General features: G+C 50.9%; 1 protein-coding gene across 1 annotated transcript; it reads left to right on the forward strand.

The window, feature by feature from the left end:
• Positions 1-496: 496 nt before the first annotated feature.
• NUMBL (NUMB like endocytic adaptor protein) lies at positions 497-24,322 on the forward strand. Its single transcript, XM_065898723.1, has 10 exons — positions 497-520; positions 4,101-4,185; positions 6,138-6,277; positions 7,664-7,738; positions 7,828-7,902; positions 8,805-8,945; positions 14,531-14,720; positions 18,871-19,176; positions 22,750-22,872; positions 23,712-24,322. The coding sequence occupies exons 1-10, from the start codon at positions 497-499 to the stop codon at positions 24,320-24,322; spliced, it is 1,770 nt and encodes a 589-aa protein (XP_065754795.1).
• The last annotated feature ends 3,015 nt before the right edge of the window (positions 24,323-27,337 follow it).

A 27,337-nucleotide genomic window follows, 5' to 3' on the forward strand; every position in this document is an offset into this window, starting at 1 on the left:
CCGCGAGGCGCCTCCCGAAGCAAATCTTTCGGACGCGGAACTTAAAGGGGATCTGAGATCAGGGGTCACGGAGGGGAAGAGAGCCCACGCCTGGATGGACCTAGGGGAACGTGTCAGCGAGATTCACGTGCGTGCTCAGCCCAGGACTGGCCAGTGGGCGTGGCGGGGCGGTGGCCACACCGGAGGAGGCGGAGTCGTGATTGCGTATAGGCGTGGCCTACTGGTCAAGGGGCGGGGTCTCTTTGCATATCCAGCAGGCGGCGGGGCTGGGGCGGGGAGCCGAAGCGGGAGGGGCGCTCCCCCGCCCCTGGAACGGAATCCTCCCGGGAGCGGAGCAGGCTAGCGAGCTTGCATCCCGCACCATACCCCTGCCCCCGGCCCCGGCCCGCGTCAGACCGAGCTGCCGCCGCCGCCACAGCAGCAGCAGCAGCAGCAGCAGCACTCGGGGATCCGGGCCCAGCCGGGGCCGCGGGAGGCGGGGGCGCCGGAGCCCTGGATGTCCCGCAGCGCGGCGGCCAGCGTGAGAAGGGCGGGAGAAGGGGGCTCGGGTCGGGGGCGGCGCCGCTGCTGATGTGGCGGAGGGTGGGAGGCGGCCGCGGCGCCCGGATGGAGAGAGGGTGCCAAGGCTGGGGAGGGTGGTCCCGGGTGGGGGTCCAGGAATCGGCTCCCCTCCAAGCCAGATCTTGGGAGACAGGGGTCTCGGGCACAGGCCTTGTCTTGCCAAGGCTCTGGAGATACGGATCCCAGACACAGACCTCCCCCTCAAAAAAATCAAGGATAGGGGGACAGATTCTAGGTACAGCCCCCTAAGCAAGATTTTGGGGATGGGGTCTGGGACGCAACCTCCTTATGAAGTCAAGGCCTCTAAGAGGGGATTCCAGACCAGACGCAATCCTTAACCCCTACCGGCCTGAGGGGCTCTCTCACAGCAGCCCTCTAGGCAAGGTCTCGAGAATGGGGTCCCCGGGCCCCCACAGCTTCCCCACCAAGCCAAGGCTCGGGGGGATTCCTGGCACAGTGCGTCCCCAGGCCTCAGAGGCGTCTGGGGCACAGCATCCCCCCATGCTTGGGCGGCGTCCCAGGAACAGACCCTTCTCAAAACAAGGTCTCTGTGCCTGGGACTCTATCCCCCCAAAGCCTGAATAAAATAAGGGGAATTTCAGGCAACCCCACACACAAAAAGACTTGGTCAAGGGTCCCAGGGCACAGGTCTCCTGGGCCACCCTCTTTGTCCCTGGGGCTGCCCAGCTGTCTGGGAGGGGCCCCACGCACAGACAATGCACCTCCTCCCCATCCGGTTCTGGCCCCCCAGGCTCCAGGATTCAGGCTGGGCCAGGGGGCGGCTCCCCAGGGACCTGGCGCAGCCCTGTCTGTCTGCAGCGTCTGCGGTGATGATGGCTTTGTGTGTGGTACCTGGGTGGAAGCGGGGAAGCAAGCGATGGGGAGGTGGCTAAGAGTGTGACCCTGTGTTTTTGTAACTGTGGCTGCCTGTGTGTGTATGTGTGTGAGCTGCAGCTGGTGACTCTGAGGAATCGTGTGTTTCGTGCTTGTGGTTGTGTCCGATAGCGTCTGTGACTGTGTCTCTGTATGTGACCCCAGCATTTGTGTGGCTGTGTATGTGTATATGACAGCTGCTCGCTCACTGTGCAGAACCCTATACTTTTCAGTCTGTCTGTGTTTGAGTGTGTGCATGGTTGTGACTATGTGGTTGTGTCTTTATGTCTTTTGTGACCCCATGTATGTACCTTGGTAACTCTAACTGGGTATGTGACAGTATATCTGTTGAGTATGGGGTTGGGCATGTGTGTGGCTGACTGAAGATGTGGGTGGAGTTGTGACTATAAGTGGAGTTGTGTCTATGACTCTGTGTCCATGTGCGACTGTCCTAATGACTTCGAATGTTTGTGACTGTGTCTCTGATTTTATATGTGTCACACATGTGCTTGCATGACACACAACTGTACCTGCAACTTTAGGTGTGTGACTGCCATCGTATATGAAGTCACACTGTGCCTATGTGACAGGATGTGTGCTGGCACTGTGACTTGTATGTTTGCGGTTGTGTGTTCAAAGCCACATCTATGTGTGTGGCCGGGATTGTATAAATGACTACATCTAGGTCTGTGTGTTGATACTGAGTGATTCTGTGCATTTGTAGTTGTGTACCTGTGATTTGGGTTATGTATTTGACTTGGAGTCTGAAACCCTGACAGACTATTAATAGTGGGTTATTTCATTGCATGTGACTCAAACTATAGGTGTGTCTGTGTGTGGTGGCACCAGTGATTGTGTGTGTGTGTGTGGGGGTGTGTATGTGACTGTGGCTTCTGTATTTGTGTGTGACCTGCATGTCTGTGACGCTGGGTGACTCTATATACTTGTGTATGTGTCATGGTCTGTAAGAGTGTGTGTCTGTAGCTGTGTGGCTGTTTGGGGTGGGTGGGTGGGTGTCCCTGTATGCGTGCTGGGTGGCTTATGTTTGAATCTGTGTGATTTGGTGACAGAGTGACTGTCTCCGGACTCCACACATGACTCTATCCGGAACTGTGTCTTCTGTGTAAACGCAGCTATAAATGCTCTCTGGGTCCCTGTATTTCTAGGCACATACCTGACTGTTTGCTTGTGTGTGTGTAATGGAAATTGTGTGCTGATGCCTCTGTGTGTGAGATATTATGTGTCTCTCCACATGGGGCTGTGATCGTATGTGGCCCCATACTTGTCGGTGTGACTTACATGTTTGCAGGAAGAGAGACCATGTGTTTCTCTGTGATGGTCTGACATGGTACAGCTGGGTGTGGGATGGTGGGTAACTGTGAAATAGGTACCATGACCGTGATATATGGCTGGGTAACGTGGACACTCATGCTGTGGGACTTTGCATACATGACCGTTTCTGAAATGCGTATGGCTGTGACTTTGAGTCACTGACTGTCTGGCTGTGTCTGAGTGTGTCCGTCCTTGGGGAGAACTGTCTCTGGATGGTTGTATGCATGTCCCGAGTTTGTGTGCCCATTTCTCTCTAATGCATGGGCCGTGGCCATCGGGGTCTGTGTGTGTGCTTGGGTATGGAGAACCATCCATATACGTGTGGCTGATACCATGACCAAATGTGTGCCTCTACGACTGGGATGTATGGCTGTGTGACAGTGTGTGACCAAAAAGGTGTGTTGGTGTGACTGATACAGTTGGGGTTGAGTGTCCTTGTGCAGCTGTGTGCCGGTCGATGATTAAACACATGTGGCTGTGGCTGGGTGTGACTCGGTATGACCAAATGTGTGTCAGTATGTCTGCATGCATCCCTGACCAGATGTCAGCAGGCAGCAAGGGAGCTGTATGTGACAAGTGTGTGTGCCTCAGAGCTAATAGGTGACCTCCTGCGGGGTGTGCTTCTACATGGGTGGGTCCGTAATGTGAGTGTCTTGGTTGGGTGCCCGAGGAAACAACTGTCATTGGTTGGCCATGGGCTGCCCCAGTGGGTGTGCCCGGACCCAGCTCTTTGTATATGGCAGAGAAAAGAAAAGTGACAAAATACCAGTTACTGATATGACCAGACGTTTGTGGCAGTGCCTGGGCAGCCTGGGACTCTACATACCTGTGGACAAATGGTCTGTAGCAGAGACTGTATGTCTGTGAACTTGGATATGTAGCCAGGTATTTACAGTGGCTGTGACTGTTGACGTGTTTCTGCGTGATCCAGTGTGTGTCACTGTGGTTGTCTCTGTAATTGTGCAGAGCTGTGACCAGGTTCTAGGGACAATTGGGGACCAGAGTTGCATGTACACATGTGACTGTATGTGTGTGTGCAGCCCTGGACATGTGTCTAGAGGGCAGGCCACCCCCTTCCCACCATCCCCTTGGGTACAGACAGCCTCCTGAGGCCAGGACATCCCCAGCAGATGCTCCCGAAACACACCTACTCGTTCCTGGGCCCTTGCAACCAGGTGGCTGATTGCCTTAGTAACAGTTGCTATGACAACCAGGGCTCTCATCAGAGATCCTGAGATGAAGGGGGGTTGGCTGATGTCCAAAGAGGGGGTGAGGTAGGGGACTGCGCCCTATCCCAAGCCAGCTTCTCAACTTTTCCTCCCTCCCCTGGGCAGGGCGGACCCAGGAGGCCAGAGCAGCATCTGCCCCCTGCCCCCTGTGGGGCCCTGGGGCCCCCTGAAACCTGCAGGACGGAGCCAGGTGAGTGGCCAGCTGGGGACAGGGCGAAGGCTGAGTGACTGGGTGGGTCTGCCTCACATAGCCAAAGGAACTGTCCCTGCGGTCACACAGGCTTAATCACACTCACAAGTGGACACCCACAAATGACTTCCCGGCACACTCAGTGACCTCGTTCACAGACACACCCACCTAGACTAGGTCTCACAAACACACACACACACACACACACTTGGACACTCAGGCACACACCAACATCCCCACACCCATAGGTTCACGGTCACACAAACACAGACACAATCCTAGACAACAGCCAGACTCCCTCACAGGTGAGCACAGACACTCACCAGATACAGGGACTCTCAAGGGATGCAAAAAACAGCTATACTTTTGCACACAGACACAGTCTCACAAATAACACTCACAAACACACTCTCAAAGATGACAACCTCATGTCCTCACACACCCTCACAGATGCACGGTTGCATACAGACACACCCCCAGAGCAACACTCACGGACCCACATTCTCTGCAACAACACCCACCTTATCTGACCCAGACACACCCTCACAAACAACAGCCACAGACACACAGCCTCACCACCAACAGCTGCACTCTTGGACAGATGTGGTATCTTGGGTAACTCTCACAGGCACACAGTGTCACGTGCAGTGGTCATCAAAGACAATAGCCACATCTTCACACAGACACACAGCTTCAAAGACAACAGTCACGGACACACCCTTTCAAAGACAGCAGCTTCATGCTCAAACACAGACCCATCCTCACAGGCAACATTCCCTGACACACACTCACCACCAGTCTCACACATAGCTACTCTTCAGCCACAAGCTTCAGGGACCTACACTCACAGATGACAGCCACACTCTTGGACACAGACATCCCCTCACAGACAGCATTCACAGACACATACTCTCATCAACAACCATTCTCAGACCTGTGTCCTTCCGTACAGCCTTCACAGACAATAGGTGCCTGCTCAGAACTAGACACCCTCACACACAACACTCAGGAACACACCAGGGAATTCCCTAGTGGTCCAGTGGTTGGGACTCCGCGCTTTCACTACCGAGGGCACGGGTTCGATCCCTGGTCGGGGAACTAAGATCCTGCAAGACACGCAGTGAGGCCAAAAAAAAAAAAAAAGGAACACACCAGCTGCACACTTGCTTGCACACACAGGTGGAGCCTCATCTGTTGGTGCTCTGTCCTAGGTGTCCCCTCACACTCCTCCTGGGACTCAGTATGGCTTCTCAGCCAGCAAAGGCTGTCTTAGTGACTGGCCACCACCTCCATGCCTACCTCTGACATCGCAGATGCACGCCTCCCCAGGGGCCTCTGCCTTAGAACAGACACATTTGTCAGAGGGGCTGTATCTCAGAGTTGCAGAGACCCACCCCTGTCCCCAGCACCCTCTGGCCTGGGCTCTGAACTGCAATCCCTGGACCTTCTGAGTCCCCCACATCGGACCCATGCAGGTCTCAACTCCTGTGCCCTCTGACCACCTCATCCCCTGACCTTGTACCCCTAAAACCCCTGACCTCGTGACCCCTGACTGCTATGCCCTCTAACCCCAATGTCCTCCACTGCCTTAACTTCCCATTACTTTAGATCATCATGCCTCTTGACTGTCACATCCCGAATCTCCAGACCCCTAAAAGCTGTGACTCACGACGCACACATCCCAGACCTCCCTGCCTCTTAGCCCCGTGTCTTCTGAATCCCCACTGCCGACTCTCCCACTCCCCTGCCTTCCAGTTGCCCCCTTTGTCGGTATCCCCTAACTGCTGCTAGTCTATGTTCCCTGGATGTCATGTCCTCTGACCCAGTGACCCCCTAACCCTGTAGCCCTACTGCCATGTTATCTGACCCCCTTGCTCCCTGAGCCCTATTTCCCCCCACCTTGAGCCCCATGCCTCTGACCCTTGACTCGCACCCCTGTCTTCTGTCAGCAGACGGGGCGGGCACCATGAACAAGCTACGCCAGAGCCTGCGGCGGCGGAAACCAGCCTACGTGCCTGAGGCATCGCGCCCACACCAGTGGCAGGCAGACGAGGACGCGGTGCGCAAGGGCACGTGCAGCTTCCCGGTCAGGGTGAGTGGGCGGGGCTCGTGTGGGCGGGGCTGCGGCGGTGTGCGAGCTGTTCGCTGTGCGTGCCCAGTGTCTGTTGTCTGTTGCCCGGTGAAGTGGCTGAGACCCAAGAGACTTCACAGCCCCGAAGAACTGCGGATCCTGCAGAAGCAGGACCGCACCGCCCGAGTCCTTTAAAGTCGGGATTAGAAACCAAGACCCATTCTCTTGCGCCAGGAAAATATTAGCTGGGGTTGGGGGGGGGGGGGCGTCCCGCCTGGAGTCACGCTATTCTGTGGGAGCTCACAGATTCCAGGGGGGCACTGGGAGGTCACAAAAATTCTGTAGCATTTGCAAAGCCCTCTACTGTTAAGTGCGTTCTGGTTTAGACCACCACGACCCTTTACAACGCACACGAAAATTTATAAGAGAGACAGCAGGATTCAGGTTCAATTCTCCACTCATTCCCTTCCTGGTTGGGTGACAACAGAGGATGGTCACAGCGCCCCCCTCCCACCTTGTTTTCCCTTCCCCTAGAAGCGGACCTTGCGAGGGAGGGGCTTTTGGGAGGTGCAGGAAATGCTGGTGAGAGTGAGGAAGGGAAGGCAGCCAGTAAAGGGTGTCACTAAACTATAGCTGTGAGCAACTGAGCTTGATGCCACTAGGGAACTGTGGGAAATCGAGCCATCCCACCCACGGGGTGAGGGAGCTGGGGCGTGTGTACCCCAGCTCCTGTCAGTCATTGCCTGGGGCCAGTCCTCAGGTGCAGATGCAGACGCTGGCACTCAGAAGGACACCAGGGATGTGTTAAAGGCCAAGGATAGAGGCAGGGTGGGAATCATTACTCCATGCTGTGCTTCAGTTTTCTCACCTGTATATCTGGGATGAGAACGGGGTGCCCAGACTTCCCTGGCAGTCCAGTGGTTGAGACTTTGTGCTTCCACTGCAGGGGGGCATGGGTTCCATCCCTGGTAGGGGAACTAAGATCCCACAAGCCATGTGGCGTGGCCAAGAAAAAAAAAAAGGTCCCCACCTTGCAAAGTTGAGGTAAAGAGTAAATGAGTTGGGCTTCCTTGGTGGCGCAGTGGTTGAGAGTCCGCCTGCCGATGCAGGGGACACGGGTTCATGCCCCGGTCCGGGAAGATCCCACATGCCACGGAGCGGCTGGGCCCGTGAGCCATGGCCGCTGAGCTTGCACATCCGGAGTCTGTGCTCCGCAACGGGAGAGGCCACAACAGTGAGAGGCCCGCGTACCGCAAAAAAAAAAAAAAAAAAAAAAAAAAAGAGCAAATGAGTTAATTCATATGATGTGCTTAGGACATTGTGTGATGCATCGCAGAGGCGCAGTGAGCACTAGGAATGATTGATTACTCTGCTTGTTTCATGCTCTCCCATCCCCTTCGCACCAAGTACCTGGGCCACGTGGAGGTGGAGGAGTCCCGGGGGATGCACGTGTGTGAAGATGCTGTGAAGAAGTTGAAGGCGGTGAGTGAGAGGCTGGAGCAGGGAGGGGGCAAGGTCAGAGCAGAAGAGCCAGCCCTGACCACACCCTCTGTCCTCCTCCTCCACTTCAGATGGGCCGGAAGTCTGTGAAGTCTGTCCTGTGGGTATCAGCTGATGGGCTCCGGGTTGTAGATGACAAGACCAAGGTAGGGGGCCCGTGGGCCTGGGAGTGGGCACCAGTGGGCCCCTCTCTTCACCCTGCTCGAATGGGGCTAGGGACGCCTTCTCACCCACCTCTAGGATGTCCCTCCCTCAGGGACCTTCTAGACTCAGCCGTGTGTTCCTGTAACATGTTGGCACCTCTCACAGTCATAATTCAGGATTGAGTCCTGTGGCTATTTGTGCAACTAGCATGGATTGTGGGTGAGAGCACAGACCATAGAGCAGCGACCTCAGCTCGCATCCCAGCTCACCCACTTACCAGCTGGGTGACCCTGGGCACGAGGGGTATGAGATTTAGCCCTTCCATGCCTCGCTTGCCTCATCTGCAAAAATGGGGATAAAAATGGACCCAACCATTAAATGAGAAAGTATATGCAAATAGTTTAAAACTATGCCTGGTACAGCAGAAGTGTTCCGATCAACGAATGTTAGCTGTTATGTGTTTATTGTCCATCTACCTGGCCAGATGGGAGTACCGTGGGCCGGGATCGGGTATCTGTTTGCGCACCATTGAATTCCCTGCCCCTGGCACAGACACTGCCTGAGGACACAGCCAGCGCATGAAGACAGTTAGGTTAATGACTGAACAGGATTGACGCCCTCCAGCAAGCTTTGGCCCTGAGCCTCCTGACCCCAGCCCTGAGCCCCCTGCCTGTGCCTCCCTCATTACAGCGTGGCTGTGACTCTGGCCAGTCTCCATCTGGTGATGAGTCTGATTCCTGCACTAAACTGGGAGCCCCATGTGAGCAGGGCCCACAGCTGTTTCAACAAGTGCAGGATCCCCACCCCGTTCAGGACAGGATATAGAGCAGACACAAAGGGAATATTAAGTGAATACACGAAAAACAGTACACATGCCTTTCCTGGCCTCCCTGGTGCCTCCCAGGACCTGCTGGTAGACCAGACCATCGAAAAGGTCTCCTTCTGTGCTCCTGACCGCAACCTGGACAAGGCTTTCTCCTATATCTGCCGCGATGGGACCACCCGCCGCTGGATCTGCCACTGTTTCCTGGCGCTCAAGGACTCCGTGAGTATCACCAAAGCCCAAAGCCAGCTGACTGTCTCCCGTGCCCTGGTGTCCCACGCCCAACCCCAGCCCGCTGTGTGGTGTCAGGTGAGTCACTCACCTTACCTCTCCTCTCCATGACCTCATCTGGAAAAGGGAGTGTATTCACAGCCCATAACTTAGAGGATTATTGTGAGACTTGAGGGGGTTGATACAGAGTATTTGGAACAATGCCTGGCATATAGGAAGCACTCAGGAAGACATTAGTTCTCATCATCCTCCTTGTTATCGGTAGTTCTTCATGTTTCTCTAACTTTTCTCATTGAGGAGCATACACATACAGTAACATGCGCAGATGGCCCAGGCACAGCTCCGTGAATTTTTGCTTAGTTTTAAACCTCACCCGAGTCAAGCTGTAGTTTCCTGCCCCCAAGCAGCCCCCTTGGGCCCTTCTGAAACAACACCCCCCAGGGTACCCACCCTTCCTTCAGAGTCGATTCATTTTGCCTGTGGTTCTTTATATTTTTGGGGGGGAGGGGGACGTCAAGATCCCCTCTGAGAATCTGATGAAAGAGACAAATGGGGCTTCCCTGGTGGCGCAGTGGTTGAGAGTCCGCCTGCCGATGCAGGGGACACGGGTTCGTGCCCTGGTCCGGGAAGATCCCACATGCCGCGGAGCGGCTAGGCCCGTGAGCCGAGGCCACAGCAGTGAGAGGCCCGCGTACCGCAAAAAAAAAAAAAAAAAGAGACAAATGGACTGTCTTCTGAGAAGCATTCTCACAGGATTCTGAGGCTTGTGACAGAAAACCCTCAGATACCAGTGATTTCGGTGAAATAGGAATTTGTGTCTCATGTGAAAGACGTCCCCAGGCAGGCAGCACGGCGTTGGTGTGACTCCTCTCCACTCGAGGGCCATGGCTCCTATTAGCTCGTTGCTATGCTGGAGTATGGCTTCCACTCCATGATCCAAGATGAATGTGCGTGCTCCGGCCTTCACATCTTCATCCCAACTACGTAAAGGAGGGAGGCATGAAGAGGGGCACACCCTCTGCTCTTTGGGGAGGTGTATATTGGCCTTTTGTGACCTATTGGCCTTTAGTGACCAGCTTCTTTCACTTAGCATAATGTTTTCACGGTTCATCCATGTCGTAGCATCGTATCAGTACTTACTCCCCTTATATGGCTGAATAATATTCGTATGGATATACCACATTTTGCTTACTTATCCATCCATTGATGGACATTGGGTTGTTCCCACCTTTGGGCTATTATGAATAGTGCTTCTCTGGACATTTATATGCAAGTACTTGTTTGAATACCTGTTTTTAATTCTTCTGGGTATATACCTGGGAGTGGAATTGCTGGGTCATATAGTATGTTTAAGTTTTTGAGTAATTGCCAAGTTGTTTTCCTTGGTGGCGACACCATTTTACATTCCCACTTGCAATGTATGAGGGTTCCAATTTCTCCACATCCTTGCCAACACTTTTTTTTTTTTTTTTTTTTTGTGGTACGCGGGCCTCTCACTGTTGTGGCCTCTCCCGTTGCGGAGCACAGGCTCCGGGCGCACAGGCTCAGCGGCCATGGCTCACGGGCCCAGCCGCTCCGCAGCACGTGGGATCTTCCCAGACCAGGGCACGAACCTGTGTCCTCTGCATCGGCAGGCGGACTCTCAGCCACTGCGCCACCAGGGAAGCCCCAACACTTTTTTTTTTTTTATTCTAACCATCCTGTAGGTGTGAGTGGTATCTCATTGTGGTTTTGACTTGTATGTCGCTAATGACTAATGATGTGGAGCATCTTTTCCTGTGCTTATTGGCCATTTGTATATCTTTTACAGAGAAATATCTATTCAAATCCTTTACCCATTTTTAATTGGGTTGTTTGTCTTTTTACCATTAAGTTGTAAGAGCTCTTTATATATTCTGGATACTAGATGCTTATCAGTTACGTGATTTGCAAAACTTTTCCCCCATTCTGTGGGTTGTCTTTTTACTTTCTTTTTTTTTTTTTTGGCCCCGTGGCATGTGGGATCCTAGTTCCCCGACCAGGGATTGAACCTGTGCCCCCTGCATTGCAAGCACAGACTCTTAACCACTGCACTGCCAGGGAAGCCCTATCTTTTCACTTTCTTGATAGTGTCCTTTGATGTGCAAATGTACACACTTTGATGAAGTTCAATTTATCAATTTTTTTTGTTATTTCTGCTTTTGGTGTCATATCTAAGAATTCATTGCCAAATCCAAGGTTGTAGAGATTTACCTCATGTCTCATTCTAAGAGTTTTACAGTTTTAGCTCTTATATCTAGGTCTCTGATACATTTTGAGTTAATTTTTGTAAATGGTGTGAGGTAAGAGTCCACCTTCATTTTTTTTTCACGTGCATACTGTATCCAGTTGTTCTAGCACCATTTGATAAAGAGACTATTCTTCCTTCATTGAATGGTCTTGGCACCTTATTGAAAATCAATTGACCGTAGATGTGTGGGTCTATGTCTGAGCGCTCAGTTATGTTTCGTTGGTCTATATGTCTCTCCTTACGCTAGTATCACACTGGTTTTTTTTGTTTTATTTATTTGTTTGTTTGTTTTTGGCTGCGTTGGGTCTTCGTTGCTGCGCGCGGGCTTTCTGTGGTTGCGGTGAGTGGGGGCAACTCTTTGTTGCAGTGCTCAGGCTTCTCATTGCGGTGGCTTCTCTTGCTGCGGAGCACGGGCTCTAGGCACACGGGCTTCAGTAGTTGTGGCACTCTGGCTCAGTAGTTGTGGCGCACAGGCTTAGTTGCTCCACGGCATGTGGGATCTTCCCAGACCAAGGCTTGAACCCGTGTCCTCTGCATTGGCAGGCGGATTCTTAACCACTGAGCCACCAGGGAAGTCCCGTATCATACCGTTTTGATTACTTTAGCTTTGGAGTAAGTTTTTAAATTGAAAAGTGTGAGTTATTCTATTTTATTCTTTTTCAAAATTGTTTTGGCTGTCCTGGGTCCCTTGCAATTCCATATGAATTTCAGGGTCAGCTTTTCCATTTATGCAAGAGACCATTGGGATTTTGAAAGGGATTGCATTCAATCTGCAGAACATTTTGGGAAATATTGCCCTCTTAGCAATATTAGTCTTCCAATCAATGAACACGGAATGTACTTCCATTTATTTAGGTCTTCTTTAATTTCTTTCAAAAGTGTTGTGTAGTTTTCAATATGTATGTCTTTTACTTCCTTGGTTAAATTTATTCCCAACCATTTTATTATTTTAGATGGTATTGTCTTAATTTCATTTTTGGATTGTTTGCTGTTTGTGTATATAGATATAACTGATTTTTGTGTGTGTTCATTTTGTATCCTGCAACTTTGCTGAATTTATTTATTTGCACTAACTGTGGATCCTTTTTGATGTTCAACATACACGATCATGCCATCTGTAAACAGAGGTAATTTTACTTCTGTCTTTCCAACATGGATGCCTTTTATTTCTTTTTGTTGTCCAGTTACTCTGCCTAGAACTTCCAATAGAGTGTTGAATAGAAATGATGAAAATGGCATTCTTGTCTTGTTCCTGATCTTAGGGAAAAGCTTTGTCTATTACCATTGAGGATAACGTTAACTGTGAGTTTTTCTTTTTTTAATAAATTTATTTATATTTTATTTTTGGCTGCATTGGGTCCTTGTTGCCGTGCCCAGGCTTTCTCTAGTTATGGCGAGTGGGGGCTCCTCTTCGTTGTGGTGCACGGGCTTCTCATTGCGGTGGCTTCTCTTGTTGTGGAGCACGGGCTTCAGTAGTTGTGGCACGCGGGCTCAGTAGTTGTGGTCCGTGGGCTCTAGAGCGCAGGCTCAGTAGTTGTGGCACACGGGCTCAGTTGCTCTGCAGCATGTGGGTTCTTCCCAGACCAAGGCTTGAACCCGTGTCCCCTGCACTGGCAGGCGGATTCTTAACCACTGTGCCACCAGGGAAGTCCTGTGAGTTTTTTCACAAATGTCCTTTATAAGGTTGAGGAAGTTCCCTTCTAGTCCAATTTTGTTGAGTGTTTTATCATGAAAGGGTGCTGGATTTTGTCAAGTGCCTTTTCTGTGAGAATCGAGATGATCATGTGGGGATTTTTCTTCATTCTATTAATGTGGTTGATTGATTTTCATATGTTAAACCAACCTTGCATTCCTGGAATAAATCTCACTTGATTCTTTTAATATTCTGCTGGGTTCAGATTGCTAGCATTTTGTTGAGGATTTTTGTCCCCAAGTTCAACTTTAAGAGGTGGCTGAGCATCTTGTTTAGGGAACAGAAGTCAGACATACCTCATTAGAATCCCAACTCTGCCACTCACTTGTTATAATGGGCATGTTGACTGAACCTTAATTTCTTCATCTGTCAAATGGGTTCATAAGATTGTCCACCTCCTGGCACTGTTGTGAGGATTCCATAAAAGGATGCAAATCAGGGCTCAGCCCGGGACTACACAAGATTTCCGCTGACACATATGTGAGTTTCCCTGTGCCTGGCTTTGCGCTGCATGCCTTGCATATATTTGTTCACCTAATTCCTGCAACAACCCTGTGAAGTGGGTGCTGTTAGAGCCCCCATTTTACAAATGAGGAGACTTGGGTACTGGGAAGTGATTTTCTTGAGATCACATAGCTGGGAAGTGGGAAGCCAGCATCAATCCCAGGCTCTCTGGCCTTGGCGTCTCTCAAGTAGGCACTCAAGAAACAGGGGTTGTTGTTTTTACCCCCAATACTTTACTACAAAATATTTTCAAGCATGCAGCAAAGTCGAAAGACTTGTACAGTCACCAGTCACCTGGACACCTGCCACCCAGATCCTGCCATTAACCTTTGTCTGGGCTTACTATATCACTTATCTCTCCATCTTATTTTTGGATGCATTTCAAAGTCGCAGACATCAGAATACTTCCCCCAGACACTTCAGCATGCATACTATTAAGCAGAATTCATACTTGTCTCCAGCTCTTTTTCTTTTGAAGCGAAATACATGCTGACCACAACCCTTAAGTGTACATTTGCTGGGTTTTGACAACTGTATACACGTGTATAACCCAACCCCCCCCATCAAGATGTAGAACATTGGCACCACCCCAGACTGTCCCCTCATACTCCTTCTCAGTCAGTCCCTATGTCCACCCCTAAGAAACAACCACCGTTCTGAAGTTTTTCACCAGAGATTAGTTTTGCCCATTCTGTAACTTCATATAAGTGGAGCCATCCAGGGATTTCCCTGGCAGTCCAGTGGTTAAGACTTCACCTTCCAATGCCGGGGAGTGTGGGTTTGATCCCTGGTTGGGGAGTTGGGATCCCGCATGCCTTGCGGCCAAAAAACCAAAACATAAAACAGAGGCAATATTGTAGCAAATTCAATAAAGACTTTTAAAATAATGGTCCATATCAAAAAAAATCTTAAAAAAAAAAAATGGAGCCATACAGTATTACACTCTTGTCTCTGTCTTTTGTCCCTCATTTTGCAGATGTGCACTGAGGCCCAGAGAGGTGAAGGGACTCAGCCGGAGTCACCCAGCATCCAGCTGCTGGACCCCGGGGCTCCCGGCGTCCGGTCTGCACTGCACAACGTCGCTAATCCTGCCCCAACCTCTTCCCACAGGGCGAGAGGCTGAGCCACGCAGTGGGGTGTGCGTTTGCGGCCTGCCTAGAGCGGAAACAGCGGCGGGAGAAGGAGTGCGGAGTCACGGCTGCCTTTGACGCCAGCCGCACCAGCTTCGCCCGGGAGGGCTCCTTCCGCCTGTCTGGGGGTGGGCGGCCGGCTGAGAGAGAGGCTGCTGACAAAAAGAAAGGTGGGCGCTGCCCGGAGGGCGGGGCGGGGCTGGGCACCGAACGGTCCCAGGGTGGGGCCAAGGGATCCAGATTGCGGGGAGAGCTGCAGAGGTAGGTACAGGGGCTCTACAGTTTACAAAGCAAAAAGGAAACACACACACACAAAACCCAAAACAACAAAAATTTTTTAAATTAATTTATTTTATCTTTGGCTGTGTTGGGTCTTCATTGCTGTGCACTGGCTTTCCCCTAGTTGTGGAAAGCGGGGGCTACTCTTTGCTGTGGTGCGCGGGCTTCTCATTGCAGTGGCTTCTCTTGTTGCGGAGCACAGGCTCTAGGTGCATGGGCTTCAGTAGTTGTGGCTTGTGGGCTCTAGAGCGCAGGCTCGGTAGTTGTGGTTCATGGGCTCAGTAGTTGTGGCACACGGGCTCAGTAGTTGTGGCTTGTGGGCTCTAGAGCGCAGGCTCAGTAGTTGTGGCGCATGGGCTTAGTTGCTCTGCGGCATGTGGGATCTTCCTGGACCAGGGCTCGAACCCGTGTCCCCTTATTGGCAGGCGGATTCTTAACCACTGCACCACCAGGGAAGCCCCCCCCCGCCCGCCAAATTTTTTTAAGTAAAAAATACAAAGCAAAGCACCAACCACAAAGTTTGGTTACAGTTTATAAAGTGTACTTCAGTTTAAGGAGTCCTCTGGGCCATATTCTGTTGGCCACAAATCCCAGCAAAGCTCACCGAGAGCTTTATTATCTGCTAACCCAGGGATGTTCCCAGGCTTTTCAAACTGTGTATCCACCCTGTTAATGGGTTGTGAAGTCAGCTTGCTGGGTTGTGGTTAGCATTTTAAGAAATGAAATGGAAAAGAATAAAAAATATCAGAGTAATTGAATGTAGTAAGGGTAAGTATAGTTCAATGATACTTTTATGTCAGTATATCTGTGTGTGTGTGTGTGTGTGTGTGTGTGTATGGAATGGGTTACCATGTTAATGGTATTTCTTATTCTGGGTTGCCATCATGAAAGTTTGAAAAATACCTGTTAAACATTCTAGGTCAAAGGCAAGTAGTTTATAAGTTCTCAAACTGTGGTTTTTAAATATATGTGTGTTGAGTCAAAATGTAATTTTTAATTTAATTTTACTTTTTTTAACTGTTTCTAGTTTTTACATTTTTGGAAAACACTGCTTAGAATTTACAAAGAATCCTGAATTGGGATTCAGGATAAAGGAGACTGAAGAGATTTGACAAATATTAATAAATGTCACGTGCAATCCTGAATTGAATCCTGGATATTGTATATATAGACATATATTCAACATTCAATTCAATATGTATATATTGAATATATGTATATAAAATATATACATTGAAAAAAATATATATATATGAACATCCATAAAGGACATGAGTAGACCAGTTGGGGAAATTAGAATATGGACTGTAGACTAGCGAACAGTATCATATCCATGTTAAATTTCCCAAGTAAGAAGTTGTCCTGTGGTTCAGCAGGAGGCTGTCCTTGTTCTTAGGTACATGCTGAAGGTTTTAGGGTTGGGTAAGCCGTCTGCAGCTTACTCTTTTTTTTTTTCCTTGTTGTTTATATGTATTTATATTTATATTTTATATATAGTAATGTACATCCGTTAGTCCCCAGCTCCTAATTTATCCCCTCTCCCTTTTCCCCTTTGGTAACCATAAATTTGTTTTCTATGCCTGTGAGTCTATTTCTGTTTTGTGAATAAGTTCATTTGTATCTTTTTTTTAGATTCCACATATAAGTGATATCACATGATATTTGTCTTTCTCTTTCTGACTTACTTCACTTAGTACGATCATCTCCACGTCCATCCATGTTGCTGCAAATGGCATTTTATCCCATTCTTTTTTATGGCTGGGTAGTATTCGTTGTATATATATTACCACATCTTCTTTATCCATTCATCTATTGATGGACATTTAGGTTGTTTCCATGCCTTGTTTATTGTATGCAACGTACTCTTAAATCATACTGAAAAAAGACTATGGGAGGAGAGACAGATCAAATACTGTAACAAGTTAACACTTGTTAACAGTTAACAAGGGTAACAAGTTAACACAAGAGAACATGTGCGCTCCTTGTTCCATTATTACATCTTTTCTGTAAGTTTAAAATATTTCTAGCTAAAAAGTTTAAGAAAACAAGTTTTTATCACTTGCTAGAATATTAGAGTTTATAACATATGTTTTTCTTGGTAAACTGTGTGACCATTTACAAACCTCTTGACAAAGTTAAGGAGTTCACAGCTTACAAAATATTTTGCTGTTTACATCATCTATTAGAATTTATAAAGAATTTTATCATTGGTAAAGCAGATTACAAAGTATAGTTAATGGAGGGCCTAAGTACATATATTTTTTTTAGTGAAAACCTGTCTTATATATATATATTTATTTATTTTGTTGCACTGGGCCTTAGTTGTGGCAGGCGCGCTCCTTAGTTGTGGCATGTGACTCTTAGTTGCGGCATGCATGTGGGATCTCGTTCCCTGACCAGCGATCGAACCCAGGCCCTCTACTGTAGGAGTGCGGAGTCTTAACCATTGCACCACCAGGGAAGTCCCTATATGATATTTTATTGTTTGCAAAAGAACACACTGAGTACACTGAGTTTACTATTTATATGGGATATTCAAATTTACAAAGAATGTCATATGCTTTAGAGTTTGCAAAGGATTTTGCTGTTTCCAAAGGATATTATACGTTCCAGGTACTTTGCATTGTAGAAAGCACTTGAGAGCCTGCACCGCAAAAATGAGAGTTTACAAAGTGTGGTATATGATTTGCCGAACACATGACAGTGTTTTGCCGATGATGCACTGATTCACAGTCTCAAGGCACCGCACGTTCACAAAGAGGTCTCTTCAGTTCAGGAGTTACGGAGCAGTGCACTTTCCACAAAGTTGTTTACCAAGATTTTGTGGGATTCCAGAGCGTTGAACATTCACTGCCTCAACTGACCCTCTCAGGAGACCTGGGAAGGCAGCAGAGGGATGTTTATCCCAGGTTTAGTTGGGGAAACTGGAGCCTGGAGAGGGGAGGAGACTTCCTGAAGCCCAAGGTGGTGGGGGGTAGAGGTGGTTTCCCAGTTCCAACGTGTCCCGGGCTGTTTCCACTGCCCCCAGCCTGGCCTGGGTAAGAGCCTCACCGCCCCCTCATGGAAGGTGGGAGAAGCGCTGGGCACCCTCCCTGCCCTCTGTGGGCCTGAGTTTAATCTCACTAGCATTCAGGCTGTGGCTCAGGTGACGCCTTGATGGGAGGATGGCTGTGTGTTTGTGTATTGGCAGGGGTGGGAAGACCCTGCCATTGAAGAGCCCGTTTCTTATGCTGAGTGGGGAGACCAGGTACCTGCAGAGGACTGAGAACAGCCCCAGAGGGGAGGGAGCCCAGGCTGGGGGGCTGAAACAATCTGGAAAACTCGTCAGAGGAAGAAGTATGCCAAGCTGGGTCTAGAACAATGGGTAGCAACTGGAGGAAGGGAGGAGGTACTTGAGGTGGGAAGAATGGTGGGAGGTGACAGAGAGCAGAGCAGATGGAATGATGGAGGAAGACAGCATGATGTGGAGAGACCAGGCCAGAGGGTGAGAAGGGTTAGCGCAGTCATCTGGAACTCAGACTCTGGAGTCAGCCTGCCCCTTCCTTCACACTATGGCTCAGGCAAGTCACTTGCCATTTCTGGGCCTCAGTTTCCACATCTGTAAAATGGGGATAATGACAATATCACCCTCACTGGGTGGTTGTGAGGACTGAATGAGTTAATACTGGCAAGGCACTTGGAACAATGCCTGATACATTGGTCATGCACCAAAAAAGTGTTTGTTAAATTAATTAGAAAGGGAGACAGAAGGTCTCAGAGGGAGAAATAGCAGAAGCAGCAGAGGAAGATGGATGGGGGACAGAAAGCTTGAGACACACAGAGGGTCAGGTTGGGTGACGACTCCCCCACGGGCCTCCTGGGGAAAGTGGTCCTGGCTTGGGTGGGGATGAGCGACATTTGGGGGCTCTGACCAGCCTGTCTTGAGGGCAGGGCACATTGGGTGAGGAAGGCAGCATTGGAAAACAATCAAGGGGTCTGGGTAGGAGAGGCCTCCAATGCCAAGGTGAGCTATCTAACCACCTGTCTCACCCATGTCTCCAGCAGAGGCAGCAGCTGCTCCAACTGCGGCTCCTGGCCCTGCCCAGCCTGGGCACGTGTCCCCAACACCGGCCACCACATCCCCTGGCGAGAAGGGTGAGGCGGGCACCCCAGTGGCTGCAGGCACCACTGCAGCCGCCATCCCCCGGCGCCATGCCCCCTTGGAGCAGCTGGTTCGCCAGGGCTCTTTCCGTGGGTTCCCGGCGCTCAGCCAGAAGAACTCACCTTTCAAACGGCAGCTGAGCCTACGGCTGAATGAGCTGCCATCCACGCTGCAGCGCCGCACTGACTTCCAGGTGAAGGGCACAGGTGAGCCTGGGGCTCAGCAGGAGGGAACATCGGGATCAATGCCACTGTCTGTTGTAAGCAAGAGAAGAGGTGGTACACACCATGATTTTGTTTTTTAACATCTTTATTGGAGTATAATTACTTTACATTGTTGTGTTAGTTTCTGCTGTATAACAAAGTGAATCAGCTATATGTATACATATATCCCCATATCCCCTCCCTCTTGCATCTCCCTCCCACCCTCCATATCCCACCCCTCTAGGTGGTCACAAAGCACCGAGCTGATCTCCCTGTGCTGTGCGGCTGCTTCCCACTAGCTATCTGTTTTACATTTGGTAGTGTATATAAGTCCATGCCACTCTCTCACTTCGTCCCAGCTTAACCTTCCCCCTCCCCGTGTCCTCAAGTGCATTCTCTGCGTCTGCGTCTTTATTCCTGTCCTGCCCCTAGGTTCTTCAGAACCTTTTTTTTTTTTTAAGATTTCATATATATGTTAGCATATGGTATTTGTTTTTCTCTTTCTGACTTACTTCACTCTGTATGATAGACTTTGGGTCTATCCACCTCACTACAAATAACTCAATTTCGTTTCCTTTTATGGTTGAGTAATATTCCATTGTATATATGTGCCACATCTTCTTTATCCATTCATCTGTCGATGGACACTTAGGTCACACCATGATTAATTAGCACTGCCTGCCACAGGCAAAGGAGAGGAGCAACATGTGATCAGTTAGCAATGTCTGCCATCAGTCTGGGAGAGGAGAGAGGTAGTGTAAGCTGCGATCGATTAGCAATGTCTGCTCCAGGCAAGGGATAGCAAAAAAATGGCGTAACTCACGATCAGTTAGTACTGTCTGCTGTAGCTAGGGATGTGAGAGCAGTGGCATATGTCATGATTGATTAGCAAGACTTCCATGGGCAAGGGAGAGGAGAGAAGCTGCCCAGATGCCATGTTTTTGCTCAAGAGGAGACTGAGGCACCATAGGCTAATGCTCCCTCCAAGCTTTTGGCCAGTAGAGCCATGAGATCTGGCCAGGTCAAGGATCCAGGTTCAGAGGAAAGAAGAATTGTGATTAACAATGTCTGCCTAGGGCAGGGAGAAAAGAGTGATGACAGACATCATGATCTCCTTACAGTGTCTGACTTGAGCAAGAGAAAAGAGCGAGGTGGCACACCACGTGGTTGATTAGCAAAGTTTGCCATGGGCAAGCGAGAAGAGAGAGCAGGAGTATTATGTTTTGCCCAAAGATGACTCCCAGAATTTGGCTTATGGAAACATGAGTTGAAGGGCACGAGTGAGCATGGGGATCACGGGGTCAGGGTGCATAGTGATGGATTCGTGATGTCGCTTCTGGGTAAAGGATTGTGCAGAGGCAGCACCCATCATCATCGATTAGCCATGTCTTCGAGGGAAGATGGAATTGCAAGGACCACAGTCCTTTCTTTCAGCATGTGGCCAGCAGAGCCACAAGGCTCTACTGGTGAGGGGTAAGGTGAGCAAAGAGTTCAATGGGAGAAAAGCATCATGTTTGATTACTAATGTCTGCCATGGACCAGGAAAAGGAGAGAGATGGCACATGTTGTGATTTTTAAAATGTATGCCATGGGAAAAAGGGAGGAGAGAGGTGGCATGGAACTATGGTTTGCCTGAGGGAGACAGGCAGGAGAGCTGCCTTTCCTCCCAGCTGTCAGTGAAGTCATGTGGTCTGGCCCTGTCTCCTGCTTCCATATGCCAAATCCGAGGCACCTACCCCTTATGGCCCTGGGGACTGGTGTGGGAGGTGTTGATCTGCGTCCAGGAGGCTGGGCTACGGCTGAGCAGGTGCCAGTGCTTGTTGAGAATGACACATGCTCGCTCCACGTTGTGCAGCATCCCAGGTACTGCATGCGCCCTCAGATTTGCTGTCCTCATTAAGTAACCTGCCATTAAGTACACCCCCAGGGCTGTCACACCTGCTCCCTGAGAGGTGGCAGGCACCCCAGACTTTATTTAGAAGCCTCGCGTGCCTGTAGCCAGTTGCCCACTTGCTTGGATGCCGCACAAAAATTTCATGCACTCACACAGATGTCCCACTCCGCTGCGGGTGTCACACACACTTAGTCACACACTTAGTCATGGGCAATCAAAAATCACACACACTTGGAAGTTGCAGGACCAGGTGCTACCATTACACACACTTAGAAAGCACGTATCCAATACAAACTACTGTATGTAAAATAGGTAAACAACAAGGCCCTACTGTATAGCAGGGAACTATATTCAATATCCTGTAATAAACCATAAAGGAAAAGAATATGAAAAAGAATATATATATGTATAACTGAATCACTTTGCTGTACACCTGAATCTAACACAACATTGTAAACCAACTATATTTCAATAAAAAAGAAAGAAAGAAAGCACGTAGCCAGGTGTCCCATTCAGAAATCACACACACAGATTAACACACGCTCACGAACGACACACCTGGATTCACACAAACTTGTGTGAATCACAAGTCACATATGCTAATTCATGCCAAATTCCATACATCACGCAGGCAGATTGGCTCACGCTGGGGAATCACAGTCGGATGCCACAGCCTGGGTTTCAGTCACACTCAGAGGCCACCCCCCAGAAGCTGCACACCCATTTGGACTAACAGGCACAGTCATCATAGAAATGACCGGGAAGCCACCTCCCGTCCCACCTGGGCAGCCCCACGTCACACCTGCTGACTCCTACAGCTAGTCGGGAAGCCACCTCCTGTCCCACCTGGGCAGCCCCACGTCACACCTGCTGACTCCTACAGCTAGTTTCTTTCTGATGCTCATAGGAGTATCACACACACTGCCTTGGAGATAGCCACTCGCTGAGCTGTCACAGGCACTTGTCACACGCCACACTTGATGGTCCTCTTGTTGATTTGGATGGTGCCTTTTCTCATCCTAAGCCCTCACGAGGCCACCACACCTGCTCAGCGTGTCCTGTCTTGCAGGCACCGGTGCATCTCTGCCCTCATGACATATGTTATGGGCCAGGCCTGGTGGGGCCCCACTTCCGCACTCAAAACAAGACAGATGATCCCCAGCCAGTGACCAGCAGCGTGGGCAATATCCATTCTGACTAGTCGGTGCTCTTGCCATACGTGTGGTCGAACATTTTTTATTTATTTTTTTGGCCGCGCCGCACGGCCTGTGGAATCTTGGTCCCCTGACCAGTGATTGAACTCGGGCTCTGGCAGTGAAAGCACCAAGTCCTAACCACTGGACCGCCCAGGGAATTCCCTGAACATATTTTAAAATTAATATATATTGTTAAGCATTTAAAATATTTCTTCTGGTTTCGCGGCTACAGCTCTTGAGGTCCTCCTTGGTTTGGGATCCCTGTGACTGTCTGCCATCAGATGTCACACACTGCTTGGCTGTCGTACCACTCAGATGCCACACACACACACGTGTGCGCAGTTACCACTTTTGTGGCCGTGGCCACTTAGTTACTGCAGAGTGGACCCACCAACCCACCCACCTTGTGAGGGCCACCTGCGGGGGTGGGGTCAAGGGCAGAGCCTGGGCCTGTTCGCTGACCTCCACCCTTCCCTGACTTCCCAGTGCCTGAGATGGAGCCTCCCAATGCCAGTGACAGCGACAGCATCAGCGCCCTGTGTACACAGATCAGCTCATCTTTTGCCAGTGCTGGAGCGCCAGCACCAGGGCCACCGCCAGCCTCAACAGGTAAACTCAGCCCTTCTCTTGGGCCAGATGCCCTGCAGTGCCCCTCCTGCATCCCCCTGCTCCTTTCGGGGCTACTGCAGAGACTCTGGGAATCTTGGAATCCCACAGGCTTAGAACCATGGATCATCTTAGAACCACGGGGTTGTCTCAGAGCCGCGGGTTCATCCTAGAACCACGAGATAACATAAGAATTATGGGGTCGCCTTAGAACCATGGACTTGCTGTCTTAGAACCATAAAATCTAGAAACCTACAGCCTTTGAATCACAAGATATTAGAACCTAACAGATTTGGAGCCAGGAAACCTTGGAATCTTACAACCTTAAAAGAGTGCTCTCTGAGAAAATAGTGCCAAGGGGAAGCACCTTGGAATTACAAACTGTAAATTTAGAGCTCTAGAATCTTAGAAAACACAAACTTAAAAACACTGAAACTTACCCACTATGTTAGAAGAGTACACTCTGAGAAAGATCCATGCAATCTTAGAATCTTAGCCTCCTAAGACAATACAGGGTCAAAATATTAGAGCCAAGGGTGATATTAAAAAATATTTAATAACAGGTTTGCTACTGACCAATCAGAAGGGAAGCCGGCCTGGGTGATTGTCGGTCGTGCCCATACTTTTCATCTTAGGACCTTAGAATCTCAGAAGTGAATTTTCGTAGCACTGCATGACCTGTGGTCCAGGATGGTCAAGCCATTTGCCCAAAGCCCAGGCAGCTAATGAAGAGCAGAGCTGGGTGCAGGGCGGCAAGGCAGCCCGGTCCAGAGTCTGATCCCCAGCCTGGGGTTCTCTCTGCTGCAGCCCATGCCCGCTAACTGCCCCTCTCCTCTCTCCAGGGACTTCTGCCTGGGGTGAGCCCTCCGCGCCCCCTGCAGCTGCCTTCCAGCCTGGGCACAAGCGGACCCCTTCGGAGGCCGAGAGGTGGCTGGAGGAGGTGTCCCAGGTGGCAAAGGCGCAGCAGCAGGCAGCTTCGGTGCCTGCCGTGCCCCCCGGCCTGCAGCCCTTCCCCGCCCCCGTGGGGCCCTTCGACGCCGCGCCTGCCCAGGTGGCCGTGTTCCTGCCGCCTCCACACATGCAGCCCCCTTTTGTGCCCGCCTACCCGAGCTTGGGCTACCCGCCCATGCCCCGCGTGCCCGTGGTGGGCATCACACCCTCACAGATGGTGGCCAACGCCTTCTGCTCAGCCGCCCAGCTCCAGCCCCAGCCTGCCACCCTGATTGGGAAAGCTGGGGCCTTCCCACCCCCTGCAGCACCCAGCGCCCCTGGGGGCCAGGCCCGTCCTCGCCCCAATGGGGCGCCCTGGCCCCCAGAGCCAGCGCCTGCCCCGGCCCCTGAGTTGGACCCCTTTGAGGCCCAGTGGGCAGCGTTAGAAGGCAAACCTGCTGTAGAGAAGCCTTCCAATCCCTTCTCGGGCGACCTGCAGAAGACCTTCGAGATTGAACTGTAGCCCGAGTCACCCCATCATCTCCAGGAGCCCCGCACCTGGGAGTGGAGGCCCAACCTCTCCCCAGTCCTGCTCCCTGGGTCTGCACCCTCCTGACGACCTCTCTAACCCTTCTCTCGACCACCTCCCACGACCAGTACAGAACCGACATTGTGACGCCCAGGTTGCGATAGGATGGAATTCAGGGACGGACCCAGCCTGGCTAAGGGACCCATTTCTCTGCCAGACTTAGGCTGGCATGGCCCCCTCTCCCCGGAACCCAGACACAGGGGGATGGCCACAATCCCACCGAGTGCCCTCGGTTCAAGCTGTATTTCCCAGTTTCTGTTGTTGACCTTCTACCTTCCAGTATTGGGTGGGATGGAGGAGGGATGCCCACCTGGGGGCCCTCCTCGGCCCCAAACGAGTGCCCACCCCAAGTTTGGTCATTCCCCCCCCCATACACAGCACAAACAAAGGGCTTCCTTCTGCCCACCTGCTGCGTTCACTGCCAATGCTGTGCTCACCCCTACCACCCCTCCCCTCCCCTTGGGGGCCCACATGTTCTTCGGGCCAGGGTCTCATGGGGGTAGGGGGCCAAGTTGGGGGCCCAGGAGGCAGGTAGGGGGAAGGGGAAGGGGAAGAAGATGCTCAGTTACCTCACGTCGGTGCCCGCTGGGGAGGGGTCCGGGAAGAAGGAAGGGGGTGCCTGGCGGGTACTTTTCTATCTTTTATTTCCAGATTTTTTTGTATCTAAACTTGCAGATTTGTATTATACAAGGACAGCCAATAAAGGAAGAATATAATGGTGCCCCTCTAGAAGGCAGGGTGTGTGTGCAGGGGGGATGGTGTGGAGACAGAGCCTTTCCTCCTGAGTCATCTCCTAAAACCAGAGGGAGTAAAAAGGGTCTCCCCGCATATTCACCTCTGAGTCGTAGCATGGGAGCAGGTAACACTGACCCAGCTCTCAAGGAGTGGGTTATTAATGGGTACCCCAAAGTAATCACTCCATTTCTGATTCTTATAGATTTTGAAACAAGGAATTAAAAAAAAAACATAAAAAAAAAAAAAAACATATAATCTGCTGCTAATAGCTTCAGTATTAAAATGTTAAATAATTACGTTTGGAGTCGCATATCTTCGAGCTGGCGAATTCACGTTTCAGCAACTGCATTTTCCATAACTTAGGCCAAAGTGTCATCTGACGTGGCAGCACGTTTTTAAAGTCTCTCTGTTGTTTCTTGGGTTCCTTGATACCATCTACAAAGTTATATATTTTAAAATATATAATATATAAATTATATGTTTAATTCTTTATGGCTCTCTAAAATGATGAGATTGGTTTCATGAAACCCAGTATTATATCCCCATTTGACAGATCAGGAAGTTGAGTCACTCACCCAAGGTCACACATCTGATTAGTGGGGGAGCTGGGATTCAAGCCCAGCTTCTGGTCGACCTCAAGGCCAGTCACTGAACCACCAGGCTGTGAGGGAACAAGTCTAGGGTCTGCCCTCAAGGGTTTACATTACAGCCCATCAACCGGCTGGATCCTGGACTAGGGGACCTGTGACAGATGGCTCGCCAGGGCAGCAAGGGGGTCCCCAGGGCCTCTCACTGTTGTGGCCTCTCCCGCTGCGGAGCACAGGCTCCGGACGCGCAGGCCCAGCGGCCATGGCTCACGGGCCCAGCCGCTCTGCGGCACATGGGATCCTCCCAGACCAGGGCTCGAACCCGTGTCCCCTGCACCTGCAGGCGGACTCTCAACCACTGTGCCACCAGGGAAGCCCGAGCCATGCTTTCTTAATCCAAGCCTTTGCAGATGTCATTTCCTCTGCCTGAAACACCCATTCCTGACACTGCCCCTTTTCCCAGAAGAATGCTACTCATTCCTTTTTTTTTTGTATTGCAGTTTGCATTATTTTCCCCCAATAATAGAATGTCCTGGATGCCATTTCATACAGATGAGTCACATATAGATCTGTGTCACCTCTCTTTTAACACTTCATAGGATGCTACTCATTCTTCAGGCCTCAGCTCAAATATCTCCCCTTCTTAGAAGTGGCGCCTCTTCCAAGGCCCCGCCCCCATCCAATCCTTTCAAAGCTCTGTGACCCATCAGGCTGAGTCAGGGGCCCTCTGCTCCGCCTGGATCCTACAGGGCCCTGTACTTCCCGCATCCTGGCCCTAACTCCTCTCTGTTTCCCCCAGCCCAGGCCTGACCATCCCGGGCTGTCACTATCTGGCCCCCCACTGGACTGTGAGTGAGGGGTGGGTCTGGGGCTGTCACTTTGGGGTTCAGGCACAAGGCCAGAGAAGAGGCAATCTGAGCTATTCACCGCTACAAACCGCTGGCGAGTGAGAGGGGCAGAAAAGGCCTAGGACTTGGAGATGATTCGAACTACTGGACTGATGGAGCAACAGGGCACGCAGCACACAGAACGTCAGGGACAGAGTCGAGACCGTCTTCCATGCCAGAGGCTGATCTTTACACAACACCATTCTTCGCTGTGCCCAGAGCAGTCTTTCTCAGACACCCCTCCGTGCCCCCCCACCCCCCCCACACACACGCACACCAATCCCTGGGCCCGCGGAGCTCCACGGATCCCTTATCTCCCGAGGACCTCCCACGGACTCCTCTTAGCCAGTTTCCCCATCTTCCCTCCCACGCCCGATGGAAACTCTCGCTCTTCACGGCGCTTCGCTCTTCACGGCGCTTCCCTCTCCACAGAGACCATGGATCTGGGATTAACCTCCCACTCTCACTTCCCCCAAGCTTCGGCTCTCTCAGAATACACCCGAGGACGCGGAGTTAACGTACCAGCCCAACCCAGTGGCCTCGTCCCAACTAACGCCACGTGATGCACTGCCCCCGCCCCCCCCCCCCCAGAGGGCTTGCTTAGGGCGACGTCCAGCTCAGGCGGCTGCAGCGCCCCCTTCCTGGTTCGCTTTGGAAAGCTCCGCCCCCCAGGCGCCTCCTCGCCAGGCACCACCCCGGGCGGCGAGGACTATTTTGGAACCTTCCACGCCAGACTGTGC

This window comes from Phocoena phocoena, chromosome 20, assembly GCF_963924675.1.
Source record: "Phocoena phocoena chromosome 20, mPhoPho1.1, whole genome shotgun sequence".
Lineage (NCBI taxonomy): Eukaryota > Metazoa > Chordata > Mammalia > Artiodactyla > Phocoenidae > Phocoena > Phocoena phocoena.

What these genes read in the sequence shown, in the direction of transcription:
- NUMBL (XM_065898723.1), top strand. Translation starts at nt 497, where the DNA reads ATGTCCCGCAGCGCGGCGGCCAGC. An exon ending in CGTGCAGCTTCCCGGTCAGG is followed by an intron (nt 6,278 to 7,663) that starts GTGAGTGGGCGG and finishes CTTCGCACCAAG; the next exon opens with TACCTGGGCCACGTGGAGGT. An exon ending in GGCTGCTGACAAAAAGAAAG is followed by an intron (nt 14,721 to 18,870) that starts GTGGGCGCTGCC and finishes CCATGTCTCCAG; the next exon opens with CAGAGGCAGCAGCTGCTCCA.